The sequence below is a fragment of the Sebastes umbrosus genome, chromosome 6 (genome assembly GCF_015220745.1).
Source record: "Sebastes umbrosus isolate fSebUmb1 chromosome 6, fSebUmb1.pri, whole genome shotgun sequence".
NCBI lineage: Eukaryota > Metazoa > Chordata > Actinopteri > Perciformes > Sebastidae > Sebastes > Sebastes umbrosus.
Genome location: NC_051274.1, coordinates 32,105,406 through 32,131,683, shown reverse-complemented (window position 1 = coordinate 32,131,683; position 26,278 = coordinate 32,105,406). Strand labels below are relative to the sequence as shown.

At 41.5% G+C, this 26,278-nt stretch overlaps 1 protein-coding gene across 2 annotated transcripts in view; it reads left to right on the top strand.

Annotated features, from left to right (window-relative positions):
• Positions 1 to 1,044: 1,044 nt before the first annotated feature.
• cntn3a.2 (contactin 3a, tandem duplicate 2) overlaps positions 1,045 to 26,278 on the top strand; it is a 42,227-nt gene continuing 16,993 nt past the window's right edge. For both annotated transcript variants that reach the window (XM_037773862.1, XM_037773861.1), the window contains exons 1-14: positions 1,045 to 1,548; positions 4,094 to 4,236; positions 5,096 to 5,231; positions 9,311 to 9,486; positions 13,658 to 13,753; positions 13,932 to 14,135; positions 15,017 to 15,119; positions 15,480 to 15,664; positions 17,063 to 17,199; positions 18,390 to 18,519; positions 19,040 to 19,190; positions 19,632 to 19,759; positions 22,304 to 22,473; positions 23,822 to 23,939. In XM_037773862.1, coding sequence (XP_037629790.1) covers positions 1,418 to 1,548; positions 4,094 to 4,236; positions 5,096 to 5,231; positions 9,311 to 9,486; positions 13,658 to 13,753; positions 13,932 to 14,135; positions 15,017 to 15,119; positions 15,480 to 15,664; positions 17,063 to 17,199; positions 18,390 to 18,519; positions 19,040 to 19,190; positions 19,632 to 19,759; positions 22,304 to 22,473; positions 23,822 to 23,939 — 2,008 coding nt within the window. In that variant the 5' untranslated portion in view covers positions 1,045 to 1,417. The remainder of the gene's footprint in view (positions 1,549 to 4,093; positions 4,237 to 5,095; positions 5,232 to 9,310; positions 9,487 to 13,657; positions 13,754 to 13,931; positions 14,136 to 15,016; positions 15,120 to 15,479; positions 15,665 to 17,062; positions 17,200 to 18,389; positions 18,520 to 19,039; positions 19,191 to 19,631; positions 19,760 to 22,303; positions 22,474 to 23,821; positions 23,940 to 26,278) is intronic.

Genomic DNA, 26,278 nt, shown 5'->3' with positions numbered 1-26,278 from the left:
GCTGTTCAGACTCAGTCTCCAACACAAACTACACGGAAGCACCAAAACCGCAAAGTGAAGCCCGTCTGTTAAACAGTATTGGCGGCGGTCATAGTATGCGGGAGAGACCGTAGCTTCGGTCTCCAGGGCCGGAGTCTCTGCTGTACTCTGCTACTCTGCCTGCCTGCTTGCCTTCACTTACACACCGCGCTCTTCCTCACTCCACCTCACGTGCATGCGCGCACTCTACACACTGCAGAAGAGTTAGTTTAGCTCTGAGAATATCTAGTGAATGTACAGTGGACGTTTGTGCAGAAATAACTGCTGAAGCTCCTCCAGACCAACAGAGGTTTCCCGTGTCTTGTGAAGTGACGGGGCTCAGCAGCGAGAAACGTTATTGTCTCCGACCAAAACTCCGGTGTCTCCCCTGTTCCCTCCGGCCGCGGTCGGGAGGCTGAGGCAGGAAAAGCCAACACTAGGATCAGCAGTGATTCATGGAGAGACCTTGGTCTGGTCAGCTAACATTACTGCCAAGCAGCTGAAATATAGAGTGATATTGTGCTTTTAGCTGACGTGTGTCTCCTCACTGTTTTGAGCGATGCTCGTTCATGTCTATGTAGAGCGAGCACAAGCGCGAGCAACAGGACGCTGACTTTCGTTGACTTAACGGCCACAGGTGTCGCTGTTAATAAGCATTTCTGATTCTTACAAACAGTCCCTTTAAATTGTATTTATTTATTTATATATGTATTAATTTATGCATTATTTCCCCTTTGCATTGTCCCCCTTATTTATTTCCCCAATCTTATATATTTCAGAATTCTTTCCTTTATACATTTCTTTAAGCATGTGTGCCTCAGGAGGACCTTCCCAAATATAATCTTTCATAAATGAGCTTTCTGCTTACTTTTGTTTGAGAGAAAAGCCTTCTAAAGAAATGCCCCCCCTCAACAATAGCCTGTGAATCCTGGAGGCAGTAGTGTTGCGGTATTGTGACGCAGGGGGGCGCAGTTCTCCTCCAGGTGAGACATCCTTCCTCCCTCCTGCACCTTCTCTTCTCTTCTTCCATCCCAGCTCTGCTGCTGCTGCTTGTGGCTTCTTGCTGCTCCATCGTGCAGCCCACTTCTTCCTCCTCGCAGGATGAGCTGCTGACTTGATGCGCATCATAAATCCTCTCTGAGAGATTCCCCCCCTTTTTCCTTTTCAAGCCCAATCTCAGACCAGACGCGTGTTGGATATTTGGGGACGCAGGCGAGCCTCTCTAATACTGGGGGATGTTTCAGATGTGATTCAGCAGCAACGGAAAACAACGTGGGTGTTGTGTGTGTGTGTGTGTGCATGTTTTTTTGTTAGTGGGGAGTGGAGGAGAAGAGGAGAGCATCGATATGAAACCATCCCAGTTGTCTGTGCCTGACCAGCGGCTCTGCTCATCACCTGTATGAACGACCTTGCTGCGATTGTGACCGAAATCTTTCCTGAAAGCGGTTTTCCATGGAGGAGCAATCTGTCGCTTTATCCGCGAGGGCTGAATCTGGTTCCTGCTGGTCTCAAGATATTTCAAGATAAGAGGTAAGACAACACACAAATAAATAATAATAATTCATCCCATGAGCGTGCTTGTGCAATATTGTGCACACAAATCCAGAAAGCTGAATTATTTACACAGTGATATCTATATGCTAAAATATTGATCCCCTCTAACGGGCTCACATGTCGGCCTGTCTTGCCTTGCTGTCCCGAATTGGCCCATCCATTCCTAATGCCATTTATTTGAGTAATAATTGTTCATGCTGGAGTAACGTGACGTGCAACCAATGCAGCCAATTCCTCCACAGTCTGCTTCATGCATCCAGACACACACAGGCATGTATTGATATTTTGTTTTTGCTAAAGGAGTTGTGGGCTCAGCCTTTTGTCAAACTGATGTAGAGATGCTTTTACATGGCTCACATTTTACCTGCTCCTGTGGTTCCTACCTGGTGTGGTGCCACACTGCAGCCAGCCAGCCTGGCTTCACTTCACCTCACCAATCTGAAAGTGTGTTGCATACAGCAGGCCAACACTAACACATTTCAGGGCTGAATCAGCCTTGGGGGTGGAATTGCATGAATGTGATGCTTTTATGCACATCTCAAAATGTATTCAAAGTGTTACCTTCCAAAAAGGTAAAAATACACAGTACCTTGAGCAAAACCTTGAGGAGTGTCACAGCAATGATTGGCCTCCTGAGATACAGTAAGTGTAAAAGCTGCAGACACACACACACACAGCATTTCTACCCTGCTACATTCAACCAGGTAATTGCATGCTGGTGTGCCACAATGTCAGCTGGAATGTGTGTGATGAATGCAGCGAAGGCCTTCAAAGTAAGTACACTCCCACTCTGCCAGCTGGGCTATTTGTTCAACCAGCGTGTTACTTGGATGCAGGCGGAGTGTGATGGAGGTGGTAGATATCGTGATTATACATTATTTAACCCGGCGGTGTCTCGGTTCAGGAAGGATATACCCTTCGTGATGGAGAGTGATTCACCCTGTAAAGCCTTTCTCACCACCTTCTATCACCCTCGTCGTTAGCACCATTATCCCACGAGTGCAAGCTGTGTGTGAGTGTGAATGTGTGTGTCTACGTGCTTGTGTGAGTGTGTAAACAATCTCATACAGTATGCATATTACAGGCAGATGACAGCTCTGTAACTCACTATTTTGCATTTGTAAATGATTTATTAGATTAAAAAAATGAGCACATTGAATCAGCTGTTACACGGTGCCATCCCTGACAAAAAAAAAACCCATTAAAAATTCAAACCATAACATGCAAAGTCGACAGTAGTGTAATACCCACTGCACCTTCCACACACCAATCCTCAGTCCTGAGGTGCCAGCAGTTTGTGGGCCTATCACTGAGGTATGGCATACAGGACTCGTCTTGAGAGGAAGCGTACCAATCCAATTTAGGAGACTTTGGGTGGAAGAAAAAAGGACCGAGCCGAACATGAAAGGTAGGGGAGAGAATTCTGGCTGAGACCCCCACGTGTCTGATTTGACATCCAGGCAGCTGACAAACAATTAGACCCTCCGTAAGTAGCGCTCTGAACCAGGCTCGCCCCGGGATTAGGCCACAAATGAGCCGCACATCACGGCTTATGTCTTCTAAATGGAAAGCGAGTGTGTGTGTGTGTGTGTGTGTGTGTGTGGAGGCTGGGTGTTATACGTGCTGTACGCGGCGAGAAAGTGAGTTTGGTGTGTAGGTGTATGTGGGTTGTGTGACATTTAGCAGATTGGTGTTATTATCTGCCTCTGCCCTTAATATATCTTGAACACCTCTTGAGGACATTTGTGATTCAGTGTGTGCAGACCTGCTTATTCATGTGCATGCTTGTGTGCAGGTACACACTATTGTGCACCGATCTGCATGCACACACAAATATGTGTGTGTGTGTGTGTAGCTGCTCACTTAGCTGCTGCGTTATTGCCGCTTCTCTGTTGTGTGTATGTTTGACATTTCATAATTGCATCATTACTCGCTCAGTCTCCTGCAAGAAGTGGGTGCATCGCAATTTGCAGCACATGCTGCAAGCAGACAGACACTTGCCCTTGATTATGGACCTGGGTGGAATGGCTTCCTCATCAGGCTGTCTTGATTCACCCCAGCATGTGGGGAGACACATGCTGCTGTGGGTGAATCTAATTGATTGGATGGCACCCAATTCCCAGGTCCAAGTCTCCTCAGGCAGCCAGAGTGAATCCGTCCAAGTGAAGGATGAGCTTAGGCGTTGGTCGCCCCCCCCTAATACATTGGCATGGGCTTCTTCCCATATGCCTCTGGTATCACCCTCAGACATCTCCGGGCACAAGTTGGCCAAAGCGTGGCACAAAGTGACACCGCCTGGATCCTCACTGATCAGAAATGTGAGAATGGACAGAAGTAATAAGACACATCCTGCACCAAACTCCACGTCCAATTTGATCATTTCCACTACTAAAAATGTACACTCCCCCCCCTGTCCTCTCCTGATGGATGATTAAAAGGCATAGAGTTGAAAGTGGGATAAAAACATCGGGGGGTTCGCCGAATTTTTTGGTGTTTTACAACAAAATTCTTGTTCCAACAGGTCAAGCTCCCCCCCTCTCCCTCGGAGAACACGAGTGCCATTTCAAAGCTTATTGGATGAAAGTCTCATTTGCCCTTGGCTGCCAAAGATGACGTTGCCATGGAAACAGCTTCTACTGTTATCAATCATCGACTGTCTGGCAGGTAAACCACCTTTTCATATGAGCGATGATTCTTTCACGTTTGGACATTTACAGTTGGCGGGATGATGACTGAAGAGACCAAAATCATGTCAGCGACGGAGACGATGGGACGGTCCCCGGTTTAAAAGGGACACTCCTCAGTATTGACTTCCATTCACAACACAACACACACACACACACACACACACACACACACACACACACACACACACACACACAGTCTTCCTCTTAACTACTTGAAGAACTTAACCTCATGGAGGCATTTCCTTGTTGTTTGCTTGTCGTTTATAATATTTTCCTTGATTTAATTAACACAGAGCAAAGACAGGATTAGCGGATTGCTCCTCTGAAGTCAAAACTAATTGAAAGTTTTTTTCACAGGAATCATCCTGTTAATATTATTCAGCTCGTTCTTTCGGAAGAATCTGCACAACTCAAGATAATATTAAACATATGGAGTCACTTCCTGTGTATTGGCAAGAATCTGGCGATACGATACGTATCATGATACCGGGGTAACCAGTCAATATATTACGATTTTTTAATAAATATTACGAAAACTGTAATAATATAGAGAACACACCAGAAATACACTATTTTAGAATAGGCAAATGTATACTGCATGCAAAAAACTACATGTTTTTTTGCCCCAAACTGCATGTGATTACAATAAAGTGGGCATGTCGCATGTGTATCGATATTTTCTTACTCCCCTATCACTTCCCATGTTTAGTAATGTCCAACCTCCCATTTTGAAAGACCTGAATGTCTTATTTCCTCCAGAAGAACGGGGAGTCATGGTGTCTGCACTCTTTCTTTTCTCTGTCGTTATGCTCAAGCTGTTCCTGTTTCTCCCACAGATTGTCTGGACAGTGGATCGTACCATGGTCCGAGATGGAGGATGGAGCCAGGTGACTTGTTCATTCCTATCGACTCCATAGAAGAAGAAGCCACTCTGACCTGCGACGGCAAGGGAACGCCACCTCCTCAGTACAGGTAAGATGAACACAGTCAAATGAAAGTGTGTGTATAAGCATTAAGATAAAGATGCGGCTCATCCTTTGAGATTAATTGATTAGCTGTTAACTATTAAATTGCTAACTATTTTAATAATAGATCAATCGGTTTGAGTCATGTTTTAAGAAAAAAAAAAGTCAAAATTCTCTGATTCCAGCTTCTTAAATGTGAATATTTCTGGTTTCTTTACTCCTCTATGACAGTAAACTGAATATCTTTGAGTTATGGACAAAACAAGACATTTGAGGACATCATCTCGGGCTTTGGGAAACAACTGATCAACATTTTTCACCATTTTCCGAATTTTGTAAACCACAACAACTAATCGATTAATCGATAAAATAATCGACTGATCAATCGAAAATAATCGTTCGTCTCAGACCTAATTCAACCCCATAAAATCCACACTTCCATCCATCGTTACTCGTCTAAGCTGTGCATATAAAGACAGCTCAAACCCACAGACATATCAGTAAATTTCACTCCAAACACAAGCTTTTTTAGATACAACACATGTTGGATCAATGATGGGGGAAATGTATAAAAGATGCACATAACAACTAACATATTTCAAATCGGACAGCCACAAAAAAACATGACGGCATCTTGGGTTTGAAAGGTTCACTCATAAGTAGGGATGTCACGATAACAGAAATTAAGTAGTCGATACCGATACCAGTGAAATTTAACGATGCAACTGATACCAAGATAACAAAAAAAACTAAAACAAAACAATATTCCAGCTTCTTAACTGAATATCTTTGAGTTGTGGACAAAACAAGACATTTGAGGACGTCATCTTGGGCTTTAGGAAACACTGATCAACATTTATCACCATTTTCAGACATTTTATAAATCAAACAACTAATCAATTAATCGAGAAAATGATCGACAGATTAATCGTCAATAAAAATAATCATTAGTTGCAGCCTTAGTTCAGTCGGTAGCAGGCTAATCATCACCACGTATTGCTTTTCTTTGTACGAACTCGGAGGGATTCGAGCGCTGAATCTGAATCAGCAAGCGCTTGCTCCTCTTTCCCTCTAATTCTTCATTTCACTTTCATCACTAAAAGCATTTTCTGAGCAGCCAATGTCATAAGAGGACCTTGTTTAAAGCAAAGCACTGTGATCAGTGCGGGGAACATCACTTTTGGGTGCGTGGGGACATAAAATCAGTGTGAAGACCTGTTTAAAACAATCAGCTTCTCTCTTTATACGTATAGCTTATATACAGCCTCCACGTCTTTAAATTAGGCAGATGCTTGCTTCCCTTCTCATTTTCCCTGAATTCGACTGAAACGCACACAGACATTCTAAGCAGTGGCGTCACTGTGGCTTTACTAATTCATATTGACTAACACGCCGCCAATCTGCCTCTTGTCTCGCCAGATATTATCTTAGCGACACACGTGTAGCATCTCAATGCATCTTTAAATCTCCTCCTTATAAGACGCTGTGAGACCAGCGCGGGGTTTTGCTAGACACCAGTTGGCACCAAACAGGCATTGATTACAAGTGTCTTTGGCGTTCGACGGTGGGAATTACTGCGGCACAGACGAGCTGAATGATGTGCGGCGTGGAGAACGTACGCTCATTATTTCAGGCTTTTCACGTTCCATTGTGCTGATTAAAGGTGAGATGAGCATGTTTAACGCGGTGTCTTGTCAAGCTGGTTGTGCTGGGCTCTGCAAGCCCTCAGCACCTCTCTGGCTCCTCTCTTGAAGTGTAAATAGGCTCACACTGCTCCCGCCTCCTCCCCCTTCCCCCCATCGCCTCTCTTTTCTCCCTTTTCCTTTTCCTCTGCCAGTCCTGTCACTCACAAAGAGATGAGACTTTTTCATAGTATGCACACTGTAGCGGCGTAATAACTCATGGGGAAAAAAAAGCCACATCTTGTATGGAAACGCATCTCCTCCACAGCGGGTCACGAAAGTGATTCTTTTTTTTAAATCTAAAGAGAGAGGGTGACTTGCCTAACCTTTACTTGACCTGGCGTTTGAAGCCTGTGGCTCTGGGCTGCAGGATGGTCCGGAATACTTGAGTTTCTCCGCGGTCAGACGGTCAGACAACATGTGTTCACAAAATGAGTCTCAAGCAGAGTAATTCAGTTTTGGAGTTGCTATTCAATCACCTGCAGGACGTTCGGGCCACCGCTGAACAGCGGAGGCACTTGAGAGCGGGTCAAAAAGAGGTGACCGTGGGATGAAGAGCTGAATGCACTCGAGTGGACACATAAACTGGATGTATCACTAGCCAGCGCTTTAGGTATTCATCATACAGACGGTCTCTCGAGAAGTAGGGTTAACCTCGGTACGTACAGAAACACAGCTATCAAGTATGAGTGTCTGGAGTATGGTGGCGGCACTCATCGGCATTCAGTGGTTTGTATATTCTTTAAGAAATTATTTTGGAGGTTAGACTTGAAAGCTTTTGGAAAAGTTGGCCATTATAGCCTCCACGTCTTTCATTTCCACTTAAGGGAAAGTAGAATAGCGGTAGGTGGCTGAGAGGAAATTGTTATTTTTCTATGCTTTGAGCGAAATGATGGAACATTCTTGAGAAGTGCTCTGTCCTTGAACCCATCGATACTCTGTTTTTGAATAGCGTTTAAAAAGTGTGTTGTGATGGTGGCAGGGAAAGAAAGTGTGCTGAATAATGGGGCTTGTTTAAATCAATGAATTAATTTCATGTTTTTTTAAGAGTTCTTTTAGGCGTTTCATTTATTTGATAACACAATCTGAACCCGCAAAGTCTTTTTTTTTTTTAAAAAAGGAGGGGATGTAATGGGAGGTGAAAAGGAGAGTAAAAGGCATCCCTTTGTTATATCAGCCGGCTGTTAACCTCTTGTCGAGCGCTAATGTTTCGCCCTAATGAGAAGTCAAAAGGTGGAATAATGTAGTATTATGTAAATATAATGTGACAGAGAAGAGGTGATTATGGTTAAGGACTGATGATAATATTGAGGATGGCTTCGAAAACCTTTATCTTCTGCTTCCCCTTAAATAGCAGAAGACAGCTTTGTGTGTGATACTCTGAGATTAAACTTTAATGATCCCTGCGGGGAAAAATGAGATCGCTGCAGCAGCAAATAGTGGTAGAGCAAAATAAAGAAAAATAGAATGGAAACCGAAAAATGCAATATAAATAAGAAATGTGCATTTTAAGGGGTTATATAAACACGTAACCAATAACACTAGAGCATGTTATAGCATTATGGATTACAGAATTATTAGATTACAGGGACAAGACAATATGCAGCATTCATGGAACATGTGCAGAATATGAATACAACATCAATAACTTGCAGTTTATAAAAATGTGAGTCGATTTAAGACTTAAGAAAACAAAAAAGACAGCAGATGGCATTCAAATGCTTATCAGTATATTTACTTTTGACAGATGTAGACACATTTAGAGCTGCAACGTTTAATCAATTAATTGATTTGAGTAATTTTTCATGAAGAAAAAGTCAAAATTCTCTGATTGCAGCTTCTTAAATGTGAATATTTTCTGGTTTCTTTCCTCCTCTTTGACAGTAAACTGAATATCTTTGAGTTGTGAACAAAACGAGACATTTGAGGACGTCATCTTGGACTTTAGGAAACACTGATCCACATTTTTCACCATTTTCTGACATTTTATAGACCAAACAACTAATTGTTTAATCGAGAAAATAATCAACAGATCAATCGACAGTGAAAATAATAATTAGTTGCAGCCCTACATACATTTATCAACCGTCTTTTCCAAGTTGCTCCGTATGACTTTAGAAAATACTTTTGTTTGAGACTTTGTTAGAAAAAGTTGAAGCACTGCAGGAAAAGAATTAATTGCTCAAAATCACAACCGTTAAGTTCCCGCTGTTCCTGCTTCAACCTGAGAGCTCTGCGTATTCCTCGACACCCGGCACAAACGTACAGTATATTATTCTCGCTTCAAGTGAGTTACTACAGTGAGTTGTGTTCTCCCGCTCACCTCCTGTCAGACCACCTTGGTCGGCAGAAAGAAATGGACAGTGTGTTTTGCCAGGGACTGATGGTGTCTTTGCCCTCACAGATGGTCATTGAATGGGACTCTCATAAATCTGGGCCTGGATCGCCGGCGGCGTCTGTCTGGGGGCAACCTCATTATAAGCAGTCTGGACCGCTACCAGGATGTAGGACTGTACCAGTGTATGGCGTTCAACACTGTAGGAGCCATCCTCAGCAGGAGAGCAAGTCTGCAGTTTGCCTGTAAGTTGAAGTCGGTGTTTGTTTGTCACTTTTCATGAAGACATTGTATATGGGAGGTGTAGCAGCACTTAGCAAATAATGCAGACGCACACCGAACTAGGTGGGCGATGTTTGCAATATTTATGAGTGCTGCAACTTTAAAGCAACATTAAATGCTGAAGTAACACGGGAGCGGTTCTTTACTTACTGTATGGGCACACATGCAAACTAAGAACGACCACTCTGCTTCTGCTTGCGTGGCTCGATCAAAAGTTATTGTTGTTTTATTGCATTTACTCTGGTGTAAAGTAGTCAAACAAGTTGCTAAAGTAGTGTATGAAGAATAGCTCAATAAGGACTGAAACCAACATTTACTTTGACTGGAACATAACAAGTATAGGATGAGAGAACAGGTCAGCTCAGCAATTAAAGCACTAGAATGAGATAAAATGACAATAATAAGATAGAAAGACAATGATAAGATAAAATGACAATAAGTTATAGGATAAAAAGTGATGACATAAATAAAATATAGTACTATACACTAGGGCAGGAAAAAAACTTTAAAGCAGATATGCAGTTATAATTCAGTTACAGTGCAGTAATAAGTTGCCCCTGATTTAATTAAGGGAATAAAAGTGCAGTAGAGAAAATTACTTATTCAAAGGTTCTCTAGTATCAAAAATATAGTATGTTGCTTTGTATTTCTATAATGAAAAATCAGGATTATAATCACAAGGTATTTGATAAATAAAGTATATATATCTTATAACCAATAAGTTATAATAATAACGCGTTAACACAAATTCGTTTTAAAGCCACTAATTTATTTAACGCATTAACGCAACTTGCAATTCTTAGGTTGTAGCTCAATTTTAAAGCTATCTTTTTAAAGATGTGGGCATCATATGAAACTAGAAAATCTAAGGAATCCATTGGTACCAACCATGTCATACTGGCTTGTCACAAAGGAGGATAAATAACGCTTCAAATTTACGCAAAATTTTGGCGAGGAAAAACTGGCATGGCCATTTTCAAAGGGGTTCCTTGACCTCTGACCTCCAGACATGTGAATGTAAATGGGTTCTATGGGTACCCACGAGTCTCCCCTTTACAGACATGCCCACTTTATGATAATCACATGCAGTTTGGGGCAAGTCATAGTCAAGTCAGCACACTGACACACTGACAGCCGTTGTTGCCTGTTGGGCTGCAGTTTGCCATGTTATGATCTGAGCATATTGTTTTATGCTAAATGCAGTACCTGTTCTTAATTGATTCCCAATAATCAATATATACATACATTTGCATAAAGCAGCATATTTGTCCACTCCCACGTTGATAAGAGGATTTAAATACTTGACAAATCTCCCTTCAAGGTACATTTTGAACAGATAAAAAATGTCTGATTAATTTGCGATTAGTTAACGCTTACCTAAAGACAATCATGCAATTAATCGCGATTAAATATTTTAATTGATTAACAGCCCAAATATATACAAATGAAAATGAAGATTGTGTGTAAAAGTAAGTGACAGTATCCCCAGCAATAACAAATGTATTGAGAAAGAGGAATGACATATGGATTATGAGAATGGAATGAGATAAAGAGATGGATAGATAAATAAATAAATAAATAAATAGTGCCATATACATGATTGTGTGTGGCCCGATAGCAGCAGTATTTTGATGCATTCTTATGTCGCAGTAAAAAGTGCAGGCAGCACATGCAAAATAAGAAGCAAATGAATAAACAGTGCAAACATTACTTTATATTACAACTGCACTGCCACACAAATAAGGCTTTGATTTCTCTCATATCACATATCTTATGTGGTGAAACCAGCAAACAACCCAAATGAATACTTACTATTTATGTACTATTCATTAAGGCTTCTATTCACGCACAACAAAACATCTTTTCACACCTTCTCTTGGCGGTATCTGGTCTTCCAGATATTTTTGGTTGTATTTGATAAGATGAGACATAATTACATAAAAAGCTCAACATCACCTCATCGCCTTCTCTTTCCAGCAACTGCAGCTTCCAAATTCACATTTCTTTCATTTTCTATAATTGCGACACCTTTTGAGGGAAACCTCACCACCTTGCTTTAGATAGTCTCTTGACTATTAAACCATAGACTTAAGGTGTCTCATTTGTACAACATTTTACAAAATTTAAATAGTCCAACATCAAATTCCTTTAGAGACGACTGGCAGAAAGAATTTTGGAAACGTTTTCCTGTTATGTTATGGCCCTGGTTTGGGTCGCAGCCTTCCCATCATGTCTTGCTCATGTGGTTACTCAGCTTTCATAGACATGGATATAATGAGGCCAGTTGCATAAAAATAGACCTAGTCTTTGTCTTAAATATAACTTGAAGTCAGACTTGCTATAGACACTTAAATGAACCTGTTGTTTAAGGCTTCTCTATGAGTCACTAATGTAAGAGTGACTTAGATAGCCTGTCATGCAATGCATTATGGGTGAAATAAGACTCTTCACAGAAGAGAAGAAATGGTGGATGTAACAGTGACACCACACGAAGTCTGGGAGAAAATAACAGAAAAGGTAAACAGCATAAATCCAACCGAGTTGTTAGAACCGTTAAAGATGTTCAGAAACAATTCAAGAATACAGTACAAGAATCCCAAAAAGTTATGAATAAACAGAAAAAGGTAGCTATATATAAGCTTAAAGTAATGTATAAACAGTTGAAATAGATGGCTAAAAGTAATGTAGGTGAAAAATCCGACTCAGAGAGAGAAGTTGATGGAGATGCAAAAGAGCCTTTAAAAGATCTGAGCGTTGCGTCTCTGCTGTCAACACAAGAACTGATTCGTATTTTCGAGTATCAGTATGTCAAAACAACGTAACACACACCCTGAATTAAGGTAATGATTAATCCCCTTCTGACAGGTTTTTCCCGTCATTCCCACGATCTGGTCTGTTCTGGTCTAATACACATAGAAACCAGATATCTCAGTATCAAAGTCTAATGTCATGCTGACGGTTCCTGCACTTTCTAGAAGCCAGGTCACTATCACTTTAACATTAACCCTTCTATGACAACACATTATACTGTAGTTATATATGTGTAGCTTTACAATGATTAACATAGGCCTGGAGCAGTTTTACACCACAGTAATGGATAAACAGCTGAGCTAGTAAGCTAAAAGTAATGTAGGTGAAAAATCCGACTCAGGAGAGAGAAGTTGATGGAGATGCAAAAGACCCTTTAAAAGATCGGAGCGTTACATCTCTGCAGTCAACACAAGAACTGATTCGTATTTTCGAGTACATCAGTATATCAAAACAAGATAACACACACCCTGAATTAAGGTAATGATTAATCCCCTTCTCACAGGTTTTTCCCGTAATTCCCACGATCTGGTCTGTTATGGTCAAATACAAATAGAAAGAAGATATCTCAGTATCAAAGTCTAATGTCATGCTGACGGTTCCTGCACTTTCTAGAAGCCAGGTCACTATCACTTTAACATTAACCCTTCTATGACAACACATTATACTGTAGTTATATATGTGTAGCTTTACAATGATTGACATAGGTCTGTAGCAGTTTCCCACCGCAGTAGTGGATAAACAGTTGAAATATTTCGCTTAAAGTTAGTTAAAAGTAAGTTGAACTATTAGCTAAAAGTAATGGATAAACAGTTGAAATAGTTATCTTACTGACGTTCTAACATATTGTTGCCATAGCAACAACGCTCTCACCTCAGGCTTAGACAGGCGGACTAACTAACTTTCCTACCTCAAATATTTATGCAACAGACGGGCTTAATTAATTATACTAGCCTAACCTGACAATCTAAGACCAGTCTAAGGTCAAGACTAGTCTTAAAGGTTTCTGCAACTGGGACGTGTTCTTACCTGCCTAGTTCTCATGTCATAAAAATGATATCTAATATCTTATTCAGGTCCTGAGCTAACATTTCTACACTGAATTTTTGTGCTTTACAACCCCTCCTCATATGTACAAGCTCTTTTCTGCCTCTCTCTCTCCCTCTCTCTCTCTTTCCCTCTCAGGCATCGCAGAAGTGCAATTCTCATGACAATTTCCTTATGGGCTCATGTCAGAGTCTTGCTGAAAGCTTTTGCTCAGCTCTGTTCCACTCTGATATGTGAGATCCTGCGGTGATCTTCCTTTTCATTTTTGTTTTCCCTCAGACTTAGATCATTTCAAAGTCCACACCAGAAGCGCAGTGTCAGTCCGTGAGGGACAAGGAGTGGTGTTACTTTGTGGAACGCCCACTTCCTCCGGAGGTAAACCTTCATCTTAATTTCCAACAGTGCAGTCGTTTAAAAGTTCGTCTTTTGACAAGATTAAAGTGTAATCTTTCCACCATTCCTTTTTAATAATCACATTTAATACTCTGAATCACATTTAATATCACATAGGGTGTCCATGATCAGCTCATATGTGTCCCCGTTTGTCTTCCAGACCTCACGTATGCGTGGGTCTTCAACGAGTACCCGTACTTTGTTCAACAAGACAATCGGCGTTTCGTCTCCCAGCAGACAGGAAACCTTTACATCGCCAAGGTGGAGCCCTCCGATGTGGGCAACTACACTTGCGTCGTGATGAACAGCATCACAAAGGGCAAAGTCCAGAGCTCACCCACGTCTCTGATCCTCAGGACAGATGGTAAGACGCTGCTGGCAGCGGCCATGATGTGACAAGTGTGCCTTTCAGCCATGTATTAAGGACCTTTCCTTTCAAGGTGGTTTTAATCATCCCACTTGCATGAGTGCTCTTTGTCCTGTCGTGCCTCTCTGTGGTTGAGTCACCAAGCGCTAATGCTTGTAAGTAAATAGTTGCTCCTCAATGTAGGCCAGCAAACAAAGCACCCAAATCTCTTCTTTGCTGACTTAGCTTTCTTATAATTCACATTCCCTTTAAAAGCTTCGCCTGTGCTTTCACATGAATTCTCAATCCGGCTCTGTTCGGTCCGTCGTTCTATTCTCTGTTACGCCTTCATAGAAAGAGTGAATAAAGATTGCCTTCGAATGAATTAAACATAAGCCATACGTCACTGGACCATTACATTGAGTGTTCTGGTGGCTCAACCAGTTAGTTTCCACTCAGTGTACTGTACATGTAGCTGCATAAATTTAAATCTCATCGCATCGCTTTCTGATCCGGGGCCTTGACTCGTCTTAAATACTGATACAAACAATAAACCACCAGGGGTTGGAAACTGCCCACTCAAGCTTTGAAATAATAGATAAACAGCCAGACTCGCTGACAAAAAAAAGAAAACACAAGATTTCAAATTCTCCTCTGTCTAGTCCACCAAGAAGAGATTTAAATTATTTCTTGCTGGTTTTTGCGCTGCACTCTGGCGACTGCACATTTAAGTGATGTACTACTTTGAGTTTACCCATGAGAGAATGTTTGCTCATGTGTCTTTTATTTCTCCTCTGTTAGTTTTACAGTGCTATTGTTTGGTCCGTAATGCAAGCCATATTGCTTGTAAGTCATGAATAATGGAAGACTGAGCAAGTTCTTGTGCTTGCTCTTCATAGGAGTGATGGGCGAATACGAGCCGAAAATAGAAGTTAATTTCGCAGACAATGTACCCGCCGCAAAAGGATCAACAGTTACGCTGGAGTGTTTCGCCCTCGGGAAGTAAGCTGGATTCCTTGAAGCATGTTTTCAATCTTCTGCTGTCTTTCATTCCAGACCTCTGGGTTTCTATATAGTACAGTTACTGTGGCAATTATATTTCTTTGAGTGTGGCATCAAGCCATGATTGGTCTGAAAAACCATGTGAAGCGGATTTTTTTTTGTCGTTGAGATCGGGTTAGCTCTAAACCATTCATCCGCAAAAAAAAAAAAAAAAATACAGTGAATAGGCTTTTAAGCTCCATCAAACACTTTATTACAGGATTATTGCAGACACCTGCAACCTGAGCGACAATCTTAAAAAGTTCAAAAGAACTCAAATCACAATCTCCGCTGAGGTTTTACTTCCTCTGTCTCTTCCAGCCCTGTCCCGGAAATCACCTGGAAGAGGGCTAACGGCGTTCCCTTCCCCAGCAAAGTCAAAATGAAGTACTCCAACGCCGTGCTGGAGATCCCCAGCTTCCAGCAGGATGATACGGGAGGATACGAGTGTGTGGCTGAGAACAAGATGGGCAAGAACACAGCTACTGGTCGACTGGCCTTCTACGGTACCGAGACTTTTGTTTGGCTCGTTAAGACAACACAAAACACGCTGCTAATTGTGAAATTATTAAGTATTGTGCTTTGCTGTTTGCTTAGTATGTGACGTCAAGAATTGGTTTAAAGGAACAGTGCGTAGGATCTGGCGACATCTCGCAGTGAGGTTGCAGATTGAAACCTCTCCCGTGTGCCAAGCGTGTAAGAGGCCGATGTGAAAACGTGAATGCCCTCATCTAGAGCTGTTGACCATGTGAAGTGTGTTTGTTTACGTGGGAAGTGAGTGGTGAAGCAAGAGAGAGAGCGGCAGTGAGAGTTAGTTTAGCTTTGAGAATGTGCAGTGGAAGTTGCAGTTTGTGCAGAAATACATGCTGCAGCTCCTCTTGTGTCTTGTTTCCTGGTGGCTGAGTGGAGTGACGGCGGGGGTTAACTCCGGAGCGAGTAACGTTATCGACTCTGGTCCAAGCAGGAAAAGTTAACGCAGTGGTTTGTCCGTTCTGGGCTACTGTACAATCATGGCGGCCGGCTCTATGAAGAGGACCCGCTACCTATGTAGATATAAACAGCTCATTCTAAGCTAATGAAAATTCGTATTTTCAGGTGATTATACACTAATGAATACTAAGTTATTAATATTATATTCCATTTCTGCCAATAGTTCCCCCTAAAAGCTACACACTGTTCCTTTAAGTGGTTAAGTTATTTAGTTGTTATTTGGTAATGTGATAACAGTTATAATTTTAACAGCTCCTTACTAAATACACAGCCGGAAAAAAAAGTCATTACCTTCTTCGCGGATAATAAGCGCTGTTGGTTTTAATTTGACTGCAGTACTTGCGTTTTGGGGTTCTTGGCTTGCTAAATATGTGAGAAAGGGAAAATGACACTTTGTGAAATTGGAATTGACGGTATGTAAAGTACATGTGAAGTGAACTGTGCTTATTATGAGCATAACACTTTTTTCCTGAAAAGCTGTAAATATGCAGGAGGTAAGAAGCTAGGGAGTTGTGTATATGTGTGTGTGTGTGCGTCGGATGGGAAACAGACAGGGGCGATGTTTATTATACACAGAATTAAGGTGACAGGTTGGGGTGAGCGGAGATGTCGGCTGCAGAGGGAGCTTCCTGCTTTTGTGGCGCAGTGTTTCGTGCTAATCTTGAGTTGCCACAGGCTGCTGACACATTTAAGTGATGAAACTGAGTGATACCCTACATTCACTCCTCTTTAAAGACAAACCCATTCTCCCAATGCTTTCCACTTATTTCAGCTGTCAATCTACGCACGCCTTTCCTTTGAACTATTTTGGATGAGGCATATTGAGAGAGATAATTCTGCTCCTTCAAAAAAAAAACATGTCCCCTCTGGTTCCCGTCAGATATTTAGACCGGAGTATGTTTCTGTTCCCTCAGCCAAGCCCCAGTGGATGCAGGCCATGAAGGACACGGCCCTGGCCATAGAGGAGAGACTATACTGGGAATGCCGAGCCAATGGCAAGCCCAAACCCTCCTACACATGGCTGAAGAACGGCCAACAGCTACTCTCAGAGGTAAATGACTGCCTGTCTTCTGCCACCTACCAGTGTTTCATTTTAAAGACTTAATCCTCAGCTTCAGCTCATCCTTTTAATTTTTTCGAGAGCCTGGCGTCAAACACAAGGCTGTTTTTTTTTCCAAGTGCAATTCAGAGTGAGATGAGAGGAGAGTGTAAACATCATGCTGAGGTGTGCCAGTGATGAGACATGGATGTAACTGTCTCTTATTCTGCTCTACCTTGGCAGATTACACAGTCTTAGAGTGGATCAGTGTAGTCCCTGGGAGATTGCTTCATTTCATCTGAATGGAGTCAGTGGTTGTTTTTCATTATTCATGGTGCATGTTTTAGCTCCTCCAGATTTAGGGACAATGGGTTTAATCTACTGTGAAATTTACTGTATACAGCTACGCACCTTACCCCGGACCACCAGGGAAATGCATGGTTTTAAACTTGACTTGACTTTAACGTGTTGTTTCTTTATTTTTTTAGTAACATTTGAGGCTTCTGCAAATATAACCTGTCTGATTTTATTATTGAAAATACCTTTTTTTAAATGTCATTCTTTAATTGGATTTTAAGAACATATCCGCTGTTGCAAGATTTAGAATATGATTAGCCTTTTTACCGTTAAAAGGGCAGTATTGTCTAGTTTTCGTGATTCATATATTCAGTATATGGCTTATGATTAAGCATACTGTTGTGTAAATGTATATTTTTTTAAATCAAAGAGAGAGCTTAATCCTCACACGCAAAACAGAAATATAAGATTGGACTGCGTTTAGTTTCATGGATTATGTAAGGTTTGTAATGCAAAAACCATACATGTTGCACCTCAAACAAAATCTGTTCTGTCATCAAAAATGTCTGATGATGCATGCATATGGGAAAAAGAAATTACTTTTATAACGAGACCCTTAATTTAGCCACACATACACAAATCTCGCACGCTCAGTTTTCACTGCAGGATAATATTACAAGCTGTAAAGACCGTTTTACACGACGGTGAGAACAAGCATATTTTGGAAAACAAAAATGTGTATTTTTCATTCACTGCAACATAATCCTGATTTGATCTACGCCCATTGACAATACCTCGAACCCAATCCGATGCTTATTGAGCTTTGCCAGAGCGCGCTTAGCAAAGCAAAAGCTACCTTTAAGTCTTAAGCAATAATTGCTTTCTTTCATCCTTTCTCTTCACAGGACAGAATCCATGTGGAGGACGGAGTCCTGTCGGTGTCGGTGCTGACGCTATCCGACGCCGGCATGTACCAGTGTGTGGCGGAGAATAAGCACGGCGTCATATATTTTGCTGCAGAACTAATGGTTTTAGGTGAGGATGGCATTTATCTCTCCCTTAAATCCTCCAATCATTGTTGTCAAAGAATCTTAAAGGTCATCTTACTGTCATTCTTAAAGGTTGTCCGGCTTAGTGGATAATGGGGTCAGCGCGTCGGGGCTTGTGGGGCCAAACACATTTAAAAAAATATTTTCCCCTTCATGATATCCTGATTTAGTTTGATGTGAAGGTGAGGATGGAGGTGATAGATACAGAATCCTCACTTGAACAACAAATCTTTTAACAGGAAAAGCAATTAAAAGATATTTTTTGGTCACATAGGCTTTCCTTCCTAAATCCATTTCCTACATAGAAAATGGAATAAAAATCACCAGTAGTCATTCGATTTTATATTTATATATTTATATTACCCTCCCATCACAAATATCTCAAATGTCTGTCTCCATTACTTTACCATTTGATGATTTTCACAGATCAAACTGAAGCTTGCTTCAAATGCCGTTTGAGATTTGCCGAAGTCTTGTACTAAAGACAGTTTACTGTTTCCCATCAGCCTCTCCTCCAGACTTCACAGGGAATATCCTCAGAGCTTTGCTCAAAGCCAAGGCAGGAACTACAGTGACGTTGGAGTGTAAACCCCAGGCCTATCCCATCGCCAGCATTTTGTGGAAGAAAGGAAACCTGCCTATCCACACCAATGACAGGTAGTGACTGAACTGAAAGTTGCTGTATGTGTTCTAAAACCACTTTTATGACGCTGTAGCAGAAGGCCGATGGTTGTTCAAAGTAGTGATAGTAATGTACGAAACAGTATTTTTTTCTATTTAGATATCAGAGTGGATGTATTATTCATCCTGCGCTCTTTTCGTTTCGGTCTAATTGATCAATATTCCCTGCACAAACTGCTTGATGTCTATGATGATGTAGAAGACTGACATGTAGACAAATCCAGAATCAGAGTCGATCTAATGATAACATTATTATGTTTTTCGTTCTCGGGAGATGGATTGCAAACTGCCGTCTGCGCTTGTACGCTCCTATAGGATCACACAGATCAGAGTCTATCTAATGATAACATTATTATTATTTTTTCCTTCTTGGGAGTTGGATTGCAAACTGCTGTCTGTGCTTGTACGCTCCTATAGGATCACACTTTCCCCAGATGGAACACTGAGGCTTGCCAACGTGAGCAAGTCTGATGCAGGCAGCTATACGTGCTTCGCTAGGAATAGATTTGGCATGTCGAGTACAACTGGACGGCTCCTTGTTACCGGTAAGCTCTGCTGTGAAATAGCAGAATGTTTGTGCATCCCACTTAGTAAGCAGAATTTATCGCTCAGTATGGATTAACGCAGGAGAGAGCTACTGTACCGCGAGGACTTCAAGTCAATAACTGGTGGGTTGAAACATAAACAGACTTCAGGTTATGCTCTGAGGAGCGCGTCAAAACTTTAGGAATTCTCTATCCTCGAAGGCTTTGCATAATTAAGTAACAGCTGTAACCTTTTACACCCCCTCTTTTTCATACACCCGTTTTTGTCTTTTTTAGGGAGTCTTTAGGGGGAGATGGCAGGTCAGCAGTAGATGTCACTTAGAAGTGGTGTACATCATCTGAAAGCTGGGAAACTGATGATTAATTTGAGATGCAAGTTGTTCTAGTCATATATCAGAAATAAAAAAAAGATTCATTAATTAATTAAAGTAAATAGTGAAAGTGTATAAGTGTTTCGAACATTATGATAGAAGTATATGATGGTCATTCTCATGCTCTGCTATGTGTCATAAGTTGCTGCAGCAATTTTGGGGTTGATACCATTTGTTACACAGATTTGGTGCTAAATTTAACCATTTTCTATCACTCAAGAATTGATGAAATTATCAATAATCTCTCCAAAATATCACATTAAGACACCAAGACCTTGAGGAACGCCATAGAAAAAGCCATGCTGTGATTTGGTTTCAAAAACTTTTGACGTTTGGAGATTTCTACAAGAATAGTTTTTTTCAGCAATTGAATAGCGAGCACTTCTGTTGTGTAAACTGCTCAGAAACCCCCTTATTGTCAGTCTAGCTAGGAAAGCCATCCATCCTCTGAATGCTCTAGGTCTCTAGTTTGTGTCTGTAAAGTTTCATGAGGCTGTGATTATCCTAGAGGTCACCACAGGTCATTTTATACAGTGAGGTCAAGTTTTCTAAAAATGGTCTCACTATATTAAATGGCTACTATGGGGACTAACATCATCACACATGAATACAGTTGGGCTCATTGGATCCACAAGAGTCTCAGCTTTACAGTGATACCCAATTTATGTAATTCTAAGACTGTTTAGGGACCCCAGTATGCAGAAATATTCAAATAAACCATTTTTAGAATAGGCGAAAATAACTCAAAAAACTGCATGTGATTATCATAAAGTGGGCATGTCTGTAAAGGGGAGACTCGTGGGTACCCATAGAACCCATTTACATTCACATATCTGGAGGTCAGAGGTCAAGGGACCCCTTTGAAAATGGGCATGCCAGTTTTTCCTCGCCAAAATTTAGCGTAACTTCGTAGCATTATTTAGCGTTCTTTCCGACATGCTTGCACAACCTGGTTGGTACCAGTGGATTCTGTAGGTGTGTTCTAGTTTCATATGATACCAGTATCTCCACTCTAGCTCTAAAACTGAGCCGCTACAGCCTCAGAAAAAAGTAAAGTAGACAGAGGACGCCGGCGCCCTCAAGGAGTGGACGAGGTTAAATGTTTTTAGATACATTTTTTAAATGTCATTTTTGTTTATTTATTTATTGGAGTTGGTGTAGTGGCTACCCAAACTCAACTGCAACTTGAAAAAAAAAACCCTCTCTTGTCTTTCAGTGTAATTTTATTGAGTTGTTTAGTGCGGCTGCTTTCTGCAGCGGCTGCAATAATGCACTTGGAAGGTGTTCGAGAAAATACTCCATCATTGTTTTCCTCAAAGCAGTTGAAACAACCAATTTACTGCAACAAATGAAAGTGCCCTGAGTGGAGGCAATGAAAGCGTTAGTGAGGAGGTGTTACAGATGCTGTTATTGTCAAGCGTGTTTCCAGTGGAGTGATCGTTGAGTGTTCTCCTATTGGTTTTATTAATGTGCTGAACGCTATTGTCTGCCGCTGTAACCGCCAAGGCCAGTTATTTTTTCAAATGGCTGGGTTATGTTTTCAGTCGGCGACACAGAGCCACGACCCAGACATTGATTACTACTAGCTTAAAATAAGAACTTTTTTTTTTTTAGTGTGATTTTTTTATCCCTCGACAGTCGATATAAGGTAAGATGTAAGAATGCAAATCCTCTTCCTTTTGCGCTGCACCTTCTTTATTTCTGGCAGATTCATTATCTTGACTTTTGAAGCACGGCAGACTTAGCCAAATGATTGCTGTTGTAGACTTTGAAGCAGTGCCCTTTATTTTGTTCTGGATGCACAGAGCAAGCCATTACATGAAGTTTTATCTGATCCGCGGTGTATTGTAATTGCTATCAGGATTTCAGAAGATTATTCTCTCTGTGTCAGCCTGGAGTATTAGGCCGTTTTAGTCGTGGCAGGCCTGCGTGTTATCACATTATTCGACTAAGACTTTCATGAGACCTTCCTTTTATGTAGATAATACGCTCCCTGTGACTTAGTGTATTACAAGAGCATGTCCTCGAGAGCGTTGTCTCACTGTTGAAGAAAGCCAACAATACACTGCTCATCTCGTTTCATCTCGCAATGAAATGTTCTGTGTGAGATTGGCAGCCGCTTCGTCAGAAATGACTCCCTCTCACAGTGTTTTTTTTTTTTATTCTGGGGCAGATCCAACCAGAATCACCCAGGGGCCAGTGGACATGGAGATCATTGTGGGCGAGAGCATCGTGTTACCCTGTCAGGTCGCCAGTGACCCCGTCCTTGACGTGTCTTTCTCCTGGGCCTTCAACGGACAACTCATCGCCGAGGGAGACGGTCACTTTGAGCTAGTGGGCGGGGTGAGTGACCTCGCATTCATACTTCTTCAGAACGTGCGAATGGGCATTTGGCACCTATTTCCCATCTTGCTTCACTTCATCCCTGCCATTAGATAAAAAGAGACAGCTTGCGGTTTGACATCATGGTATTTCTCGGAGAGATTTACCGTGGCTAGTTTTGCTGCAATGGGTGTGATACCATCCCTTTTTTGCAAGTCTCCTCGGAGGCATAATAAGCCGCGGGAATGTGAACATCTTTTGACTGTTAGATCATTCAGCCCCCTCTGAAGCTTCCAATTGTGCTTTTGTGAATGGAAACACGGCTATGCTATGTCAAAATACACTTAAACCATCGAGTAGGTAATGCGTTAGTTGCTCAGGCATTGAGACAGGTTGTCATCTTTTTGAGTACACTTCTTCTACTCAAGCTCAGCCTTCTGAAGCGACCTTTTTTTTTTTTTTAATACTTTGGTTGATCATGAATTCTTCTCCAATCCTGCGTTGACGATGCCTGCCGCACAGCTTCTCATAACAGAAAGGGGATACACATCATTAGAGGTGTCTTGGCACAGCCCCAAATGACAAAACACTTTCAGAACACCCTCACACCCTTCGGGATTAACCATTCTTCCCGTGTGTGTTTGACTGACAATGTTCTTATCTGGAAAGAGACTTCCCCAGAAATGCTAGAATGTCCCCAGTCCAAAGAGATTATCAACTTAACTTTGCTGCTTCAAGGAATTTAATTTCCATAATTAAACCACGTTGGCTCTACTGCCACATTTCCCTGCCAATACCAAGAGAACGATTTCACCACTAATTTACCATTTGCTGCTTACGGGTGTCCTCTCAGATGAGAATCTAGAGGCCCTTTTTTACCCCCCACCGTCTCTCTCCAACTGAGCAAAAACCCAGCTGAACTCAATAGTAATAGCTTATTTGTGTAGTTCCTCACAACAGGTCTTGAAGGTCATGAAAAGCTGCTCTGTAAAAAGCGAGGGGCATAGCAGAGGCCTTGTCAGACAAAAAAACATTTGCTGCATATCCAATTTTGGCCTTGATCCTTTTCATCCGAGCTCATCTTGGACAGAAGAACGCAACAAAAAGGTTTTGTCATATTCAGGAATTTTTCATTCAAGAGCTGTCAAGACAGGTGTGTAAAATATCTTTGGTGTAGAATATCATTTTAAAAAACAGGCCTGATTTTTTCTCACTGCAGAGTCCCTAGCTAAGTAACTGCAGGATCTGCAAACGTTTTTTGGCACCGCTATTTATTGCACCTTATATATGCTTCACTACATTCTTTAATAAGCTGTCACAAGGTCTGTTATCTTTCATGCTACATAAAGCTTTCTTTCCTCCTTGGTAGAGAGCAGCGGGGGATCTGATGATCAGGAACATTCAGCTTTACCATGCTGGCAAATATATCTGTGTGGTGGACACGGACGTGGAGAGCCTGTCAGCCGTGGCTGTATTGATTGTGAAAGGTAAGAAACCCTCCTCTCTGCTCTGCAGTCACTAATTAAAACGGGGCTTACTGCCAGGATTGTTTTTGGCTTCCTCTTTTTAAAGAAGGGGGAATTAAAGATCTAGACTTAACTGTGAATGGTAGATGGTAAATGTTCTACCTTAAAGTTGGGGGGGAGGCAATTTATTTTTGTTGTTATTAGGCCAAAAATTCTCCTTTTTTGGGCTCCTGTTGCCAATGCTGGAAAAGCAACTTTTCCTGCAGGACGTTCCACCGTTGAATCAGGCTTTCATTATCTGAATGGACGTGTATGCGCCCAGAAAACAGAGCCATGAGGAGGTGCACAAGTCTAGTTATCTCTCAGAACACTTGAATTACAATATGCTGAAAGGTTATTATGGAATTTATGCCCAATGATGCTTAAAATTACACCACCTACCCCAGCTTTAATAAACAAAACACTTCGCAATTTGCCACTCATTCACTCAGACGCTCACACACCGGTGGCGGCGGAGCTGCCATGCAAGGCGCTGGCCTGTTCTTCGTGGGCAACTTGGGGTTCAGTGTCTTGCTGAAGGACACTTGGACATGTAATAGCTGTAAAGTGGGTGATGTAGCCAACAACCCACAATAAAACAAATATCTGTACTCTGTAAGGGTTACCAAATAAAGCGTTGTTGCATAAATATATACTTATGAAGACATATGAATATACTTTACTGAGAATATAAAGAACGCTCGACCGTCGGGGCGTATAATGCTCACTTGGGCTTTTAAACTCAAATGGGTTTTGTCTCAGCCGGCGATTACAATGCGACCAAAATGCCCATATCCTCATGAAAATGATTCTGGATGTCATCACAGTTTTTATGTCCTGCTTATTTCCTAGTAGCAGTCGCTTGATTACATGAAAAAGAGAAGACTTGCTTTTCTTTGATATTGCATTCAGGGGTGTTTGTGGAAGCAGAGAACTTGACAAAACTGCGAAAATGTTCTCTTTCTCCCTCTATTTTTAATGACCAATTTTCAATATTGTTGCAATGTACTTGACAGTGGAATGTTTAGATGCCTGTCTGTGCTCACTCATGCAGTATGTATAGCTCCAGAGAGACACCATTGTCAAGAGCTACATCGGGCAGAACAAAACAGAACAACTTTTGTTATGTGTTTCGGAAGAGAGGCAGATTTGCAGACAGGACGAGAGGAGCGATGTTTCTGGCTTTGATCAATACGTCAAACAGCCCAGCAAATTGACGCTACGCAAATGTGCTAAATGTCAGATGAGGTGAGGGATGATATTTGGTGTCAACATTTGAAACGGTCGGATCCATATCTTTATCTTGTGAGGATACCCACCAATGATTCAGCGCGGCGTGTTAAAGATCTTCTAGGCAAATGGCATTAATAAGCACTGCTTTCCAATGGGCTGAGTGGAAATAAGGCTGTTTCTCAAGCAGAAGCAATATCAAGACCATGGCAATGGATTGGCCCAGCATTGACTGGAGAGAAACTCGTCTGCGATACAGATTGTGCATTATTTACACTTCCTGCTCACGGCAGCTGTCATGGATGTCTCATTGCTTGGATCGAACGGCTCCAAATGTTGGGCGACAAAGCATGAAGCTGGAGAGAAAACCAGCCATGGAGGGCAAATAAAGGCTTCGCTTGATCACGAATGCAGACCTGCAACAATGTGACAGTGGTCACATGACCAATGACCAGTCGATACCCTGTTTAGAAACCCCCACTACCTTTTATACCTTATGACCCATGAAGGACACAAGTAACTTTCAAATAATATGCAACACCACACTAAGCACACACAGTCTATGACCCACCCAAGATACACGCTGTGGTCTCCCAGTTTACTAAGAAATGTGTTTTCTCACTCACCTGCAGTGGTTTCTAGCCATGCAGGAGCTTTTTTATTTGCCCAGGTTGTGACCCATCCATCTCTGAGATGACTGCTGCCACCTCAATACAATGGCCAGTCGGTACTCACATCCTTTACTTGAGTAAAAATACTCCATTACAAGTTAAAGTCCTGCCTACAATGTCCTACCTAACTAAAAGTAAATAAGAATCATCAGCAAAATGTACTTAAAGTATCAAAAGTAAAACTGCTCATGCAGAAAAATGGTCCCTGTGACAGATATATTATATGACATTATTAGATTAGTGTTATGTTCTCATACTGATGCATTAATGTGTAAGTAGCATTTTGCTGTTGTAGATGATCAAAATGTAGCTGATTTGAACTACTTTAGGTAGTTTTGTCCAGTGGTTCCCGACCTGGGTCAAAGGTAAATCTGAGGGGTCATGAAATTATTAATACGGTTGAAAAATGGAAGAAAAAAA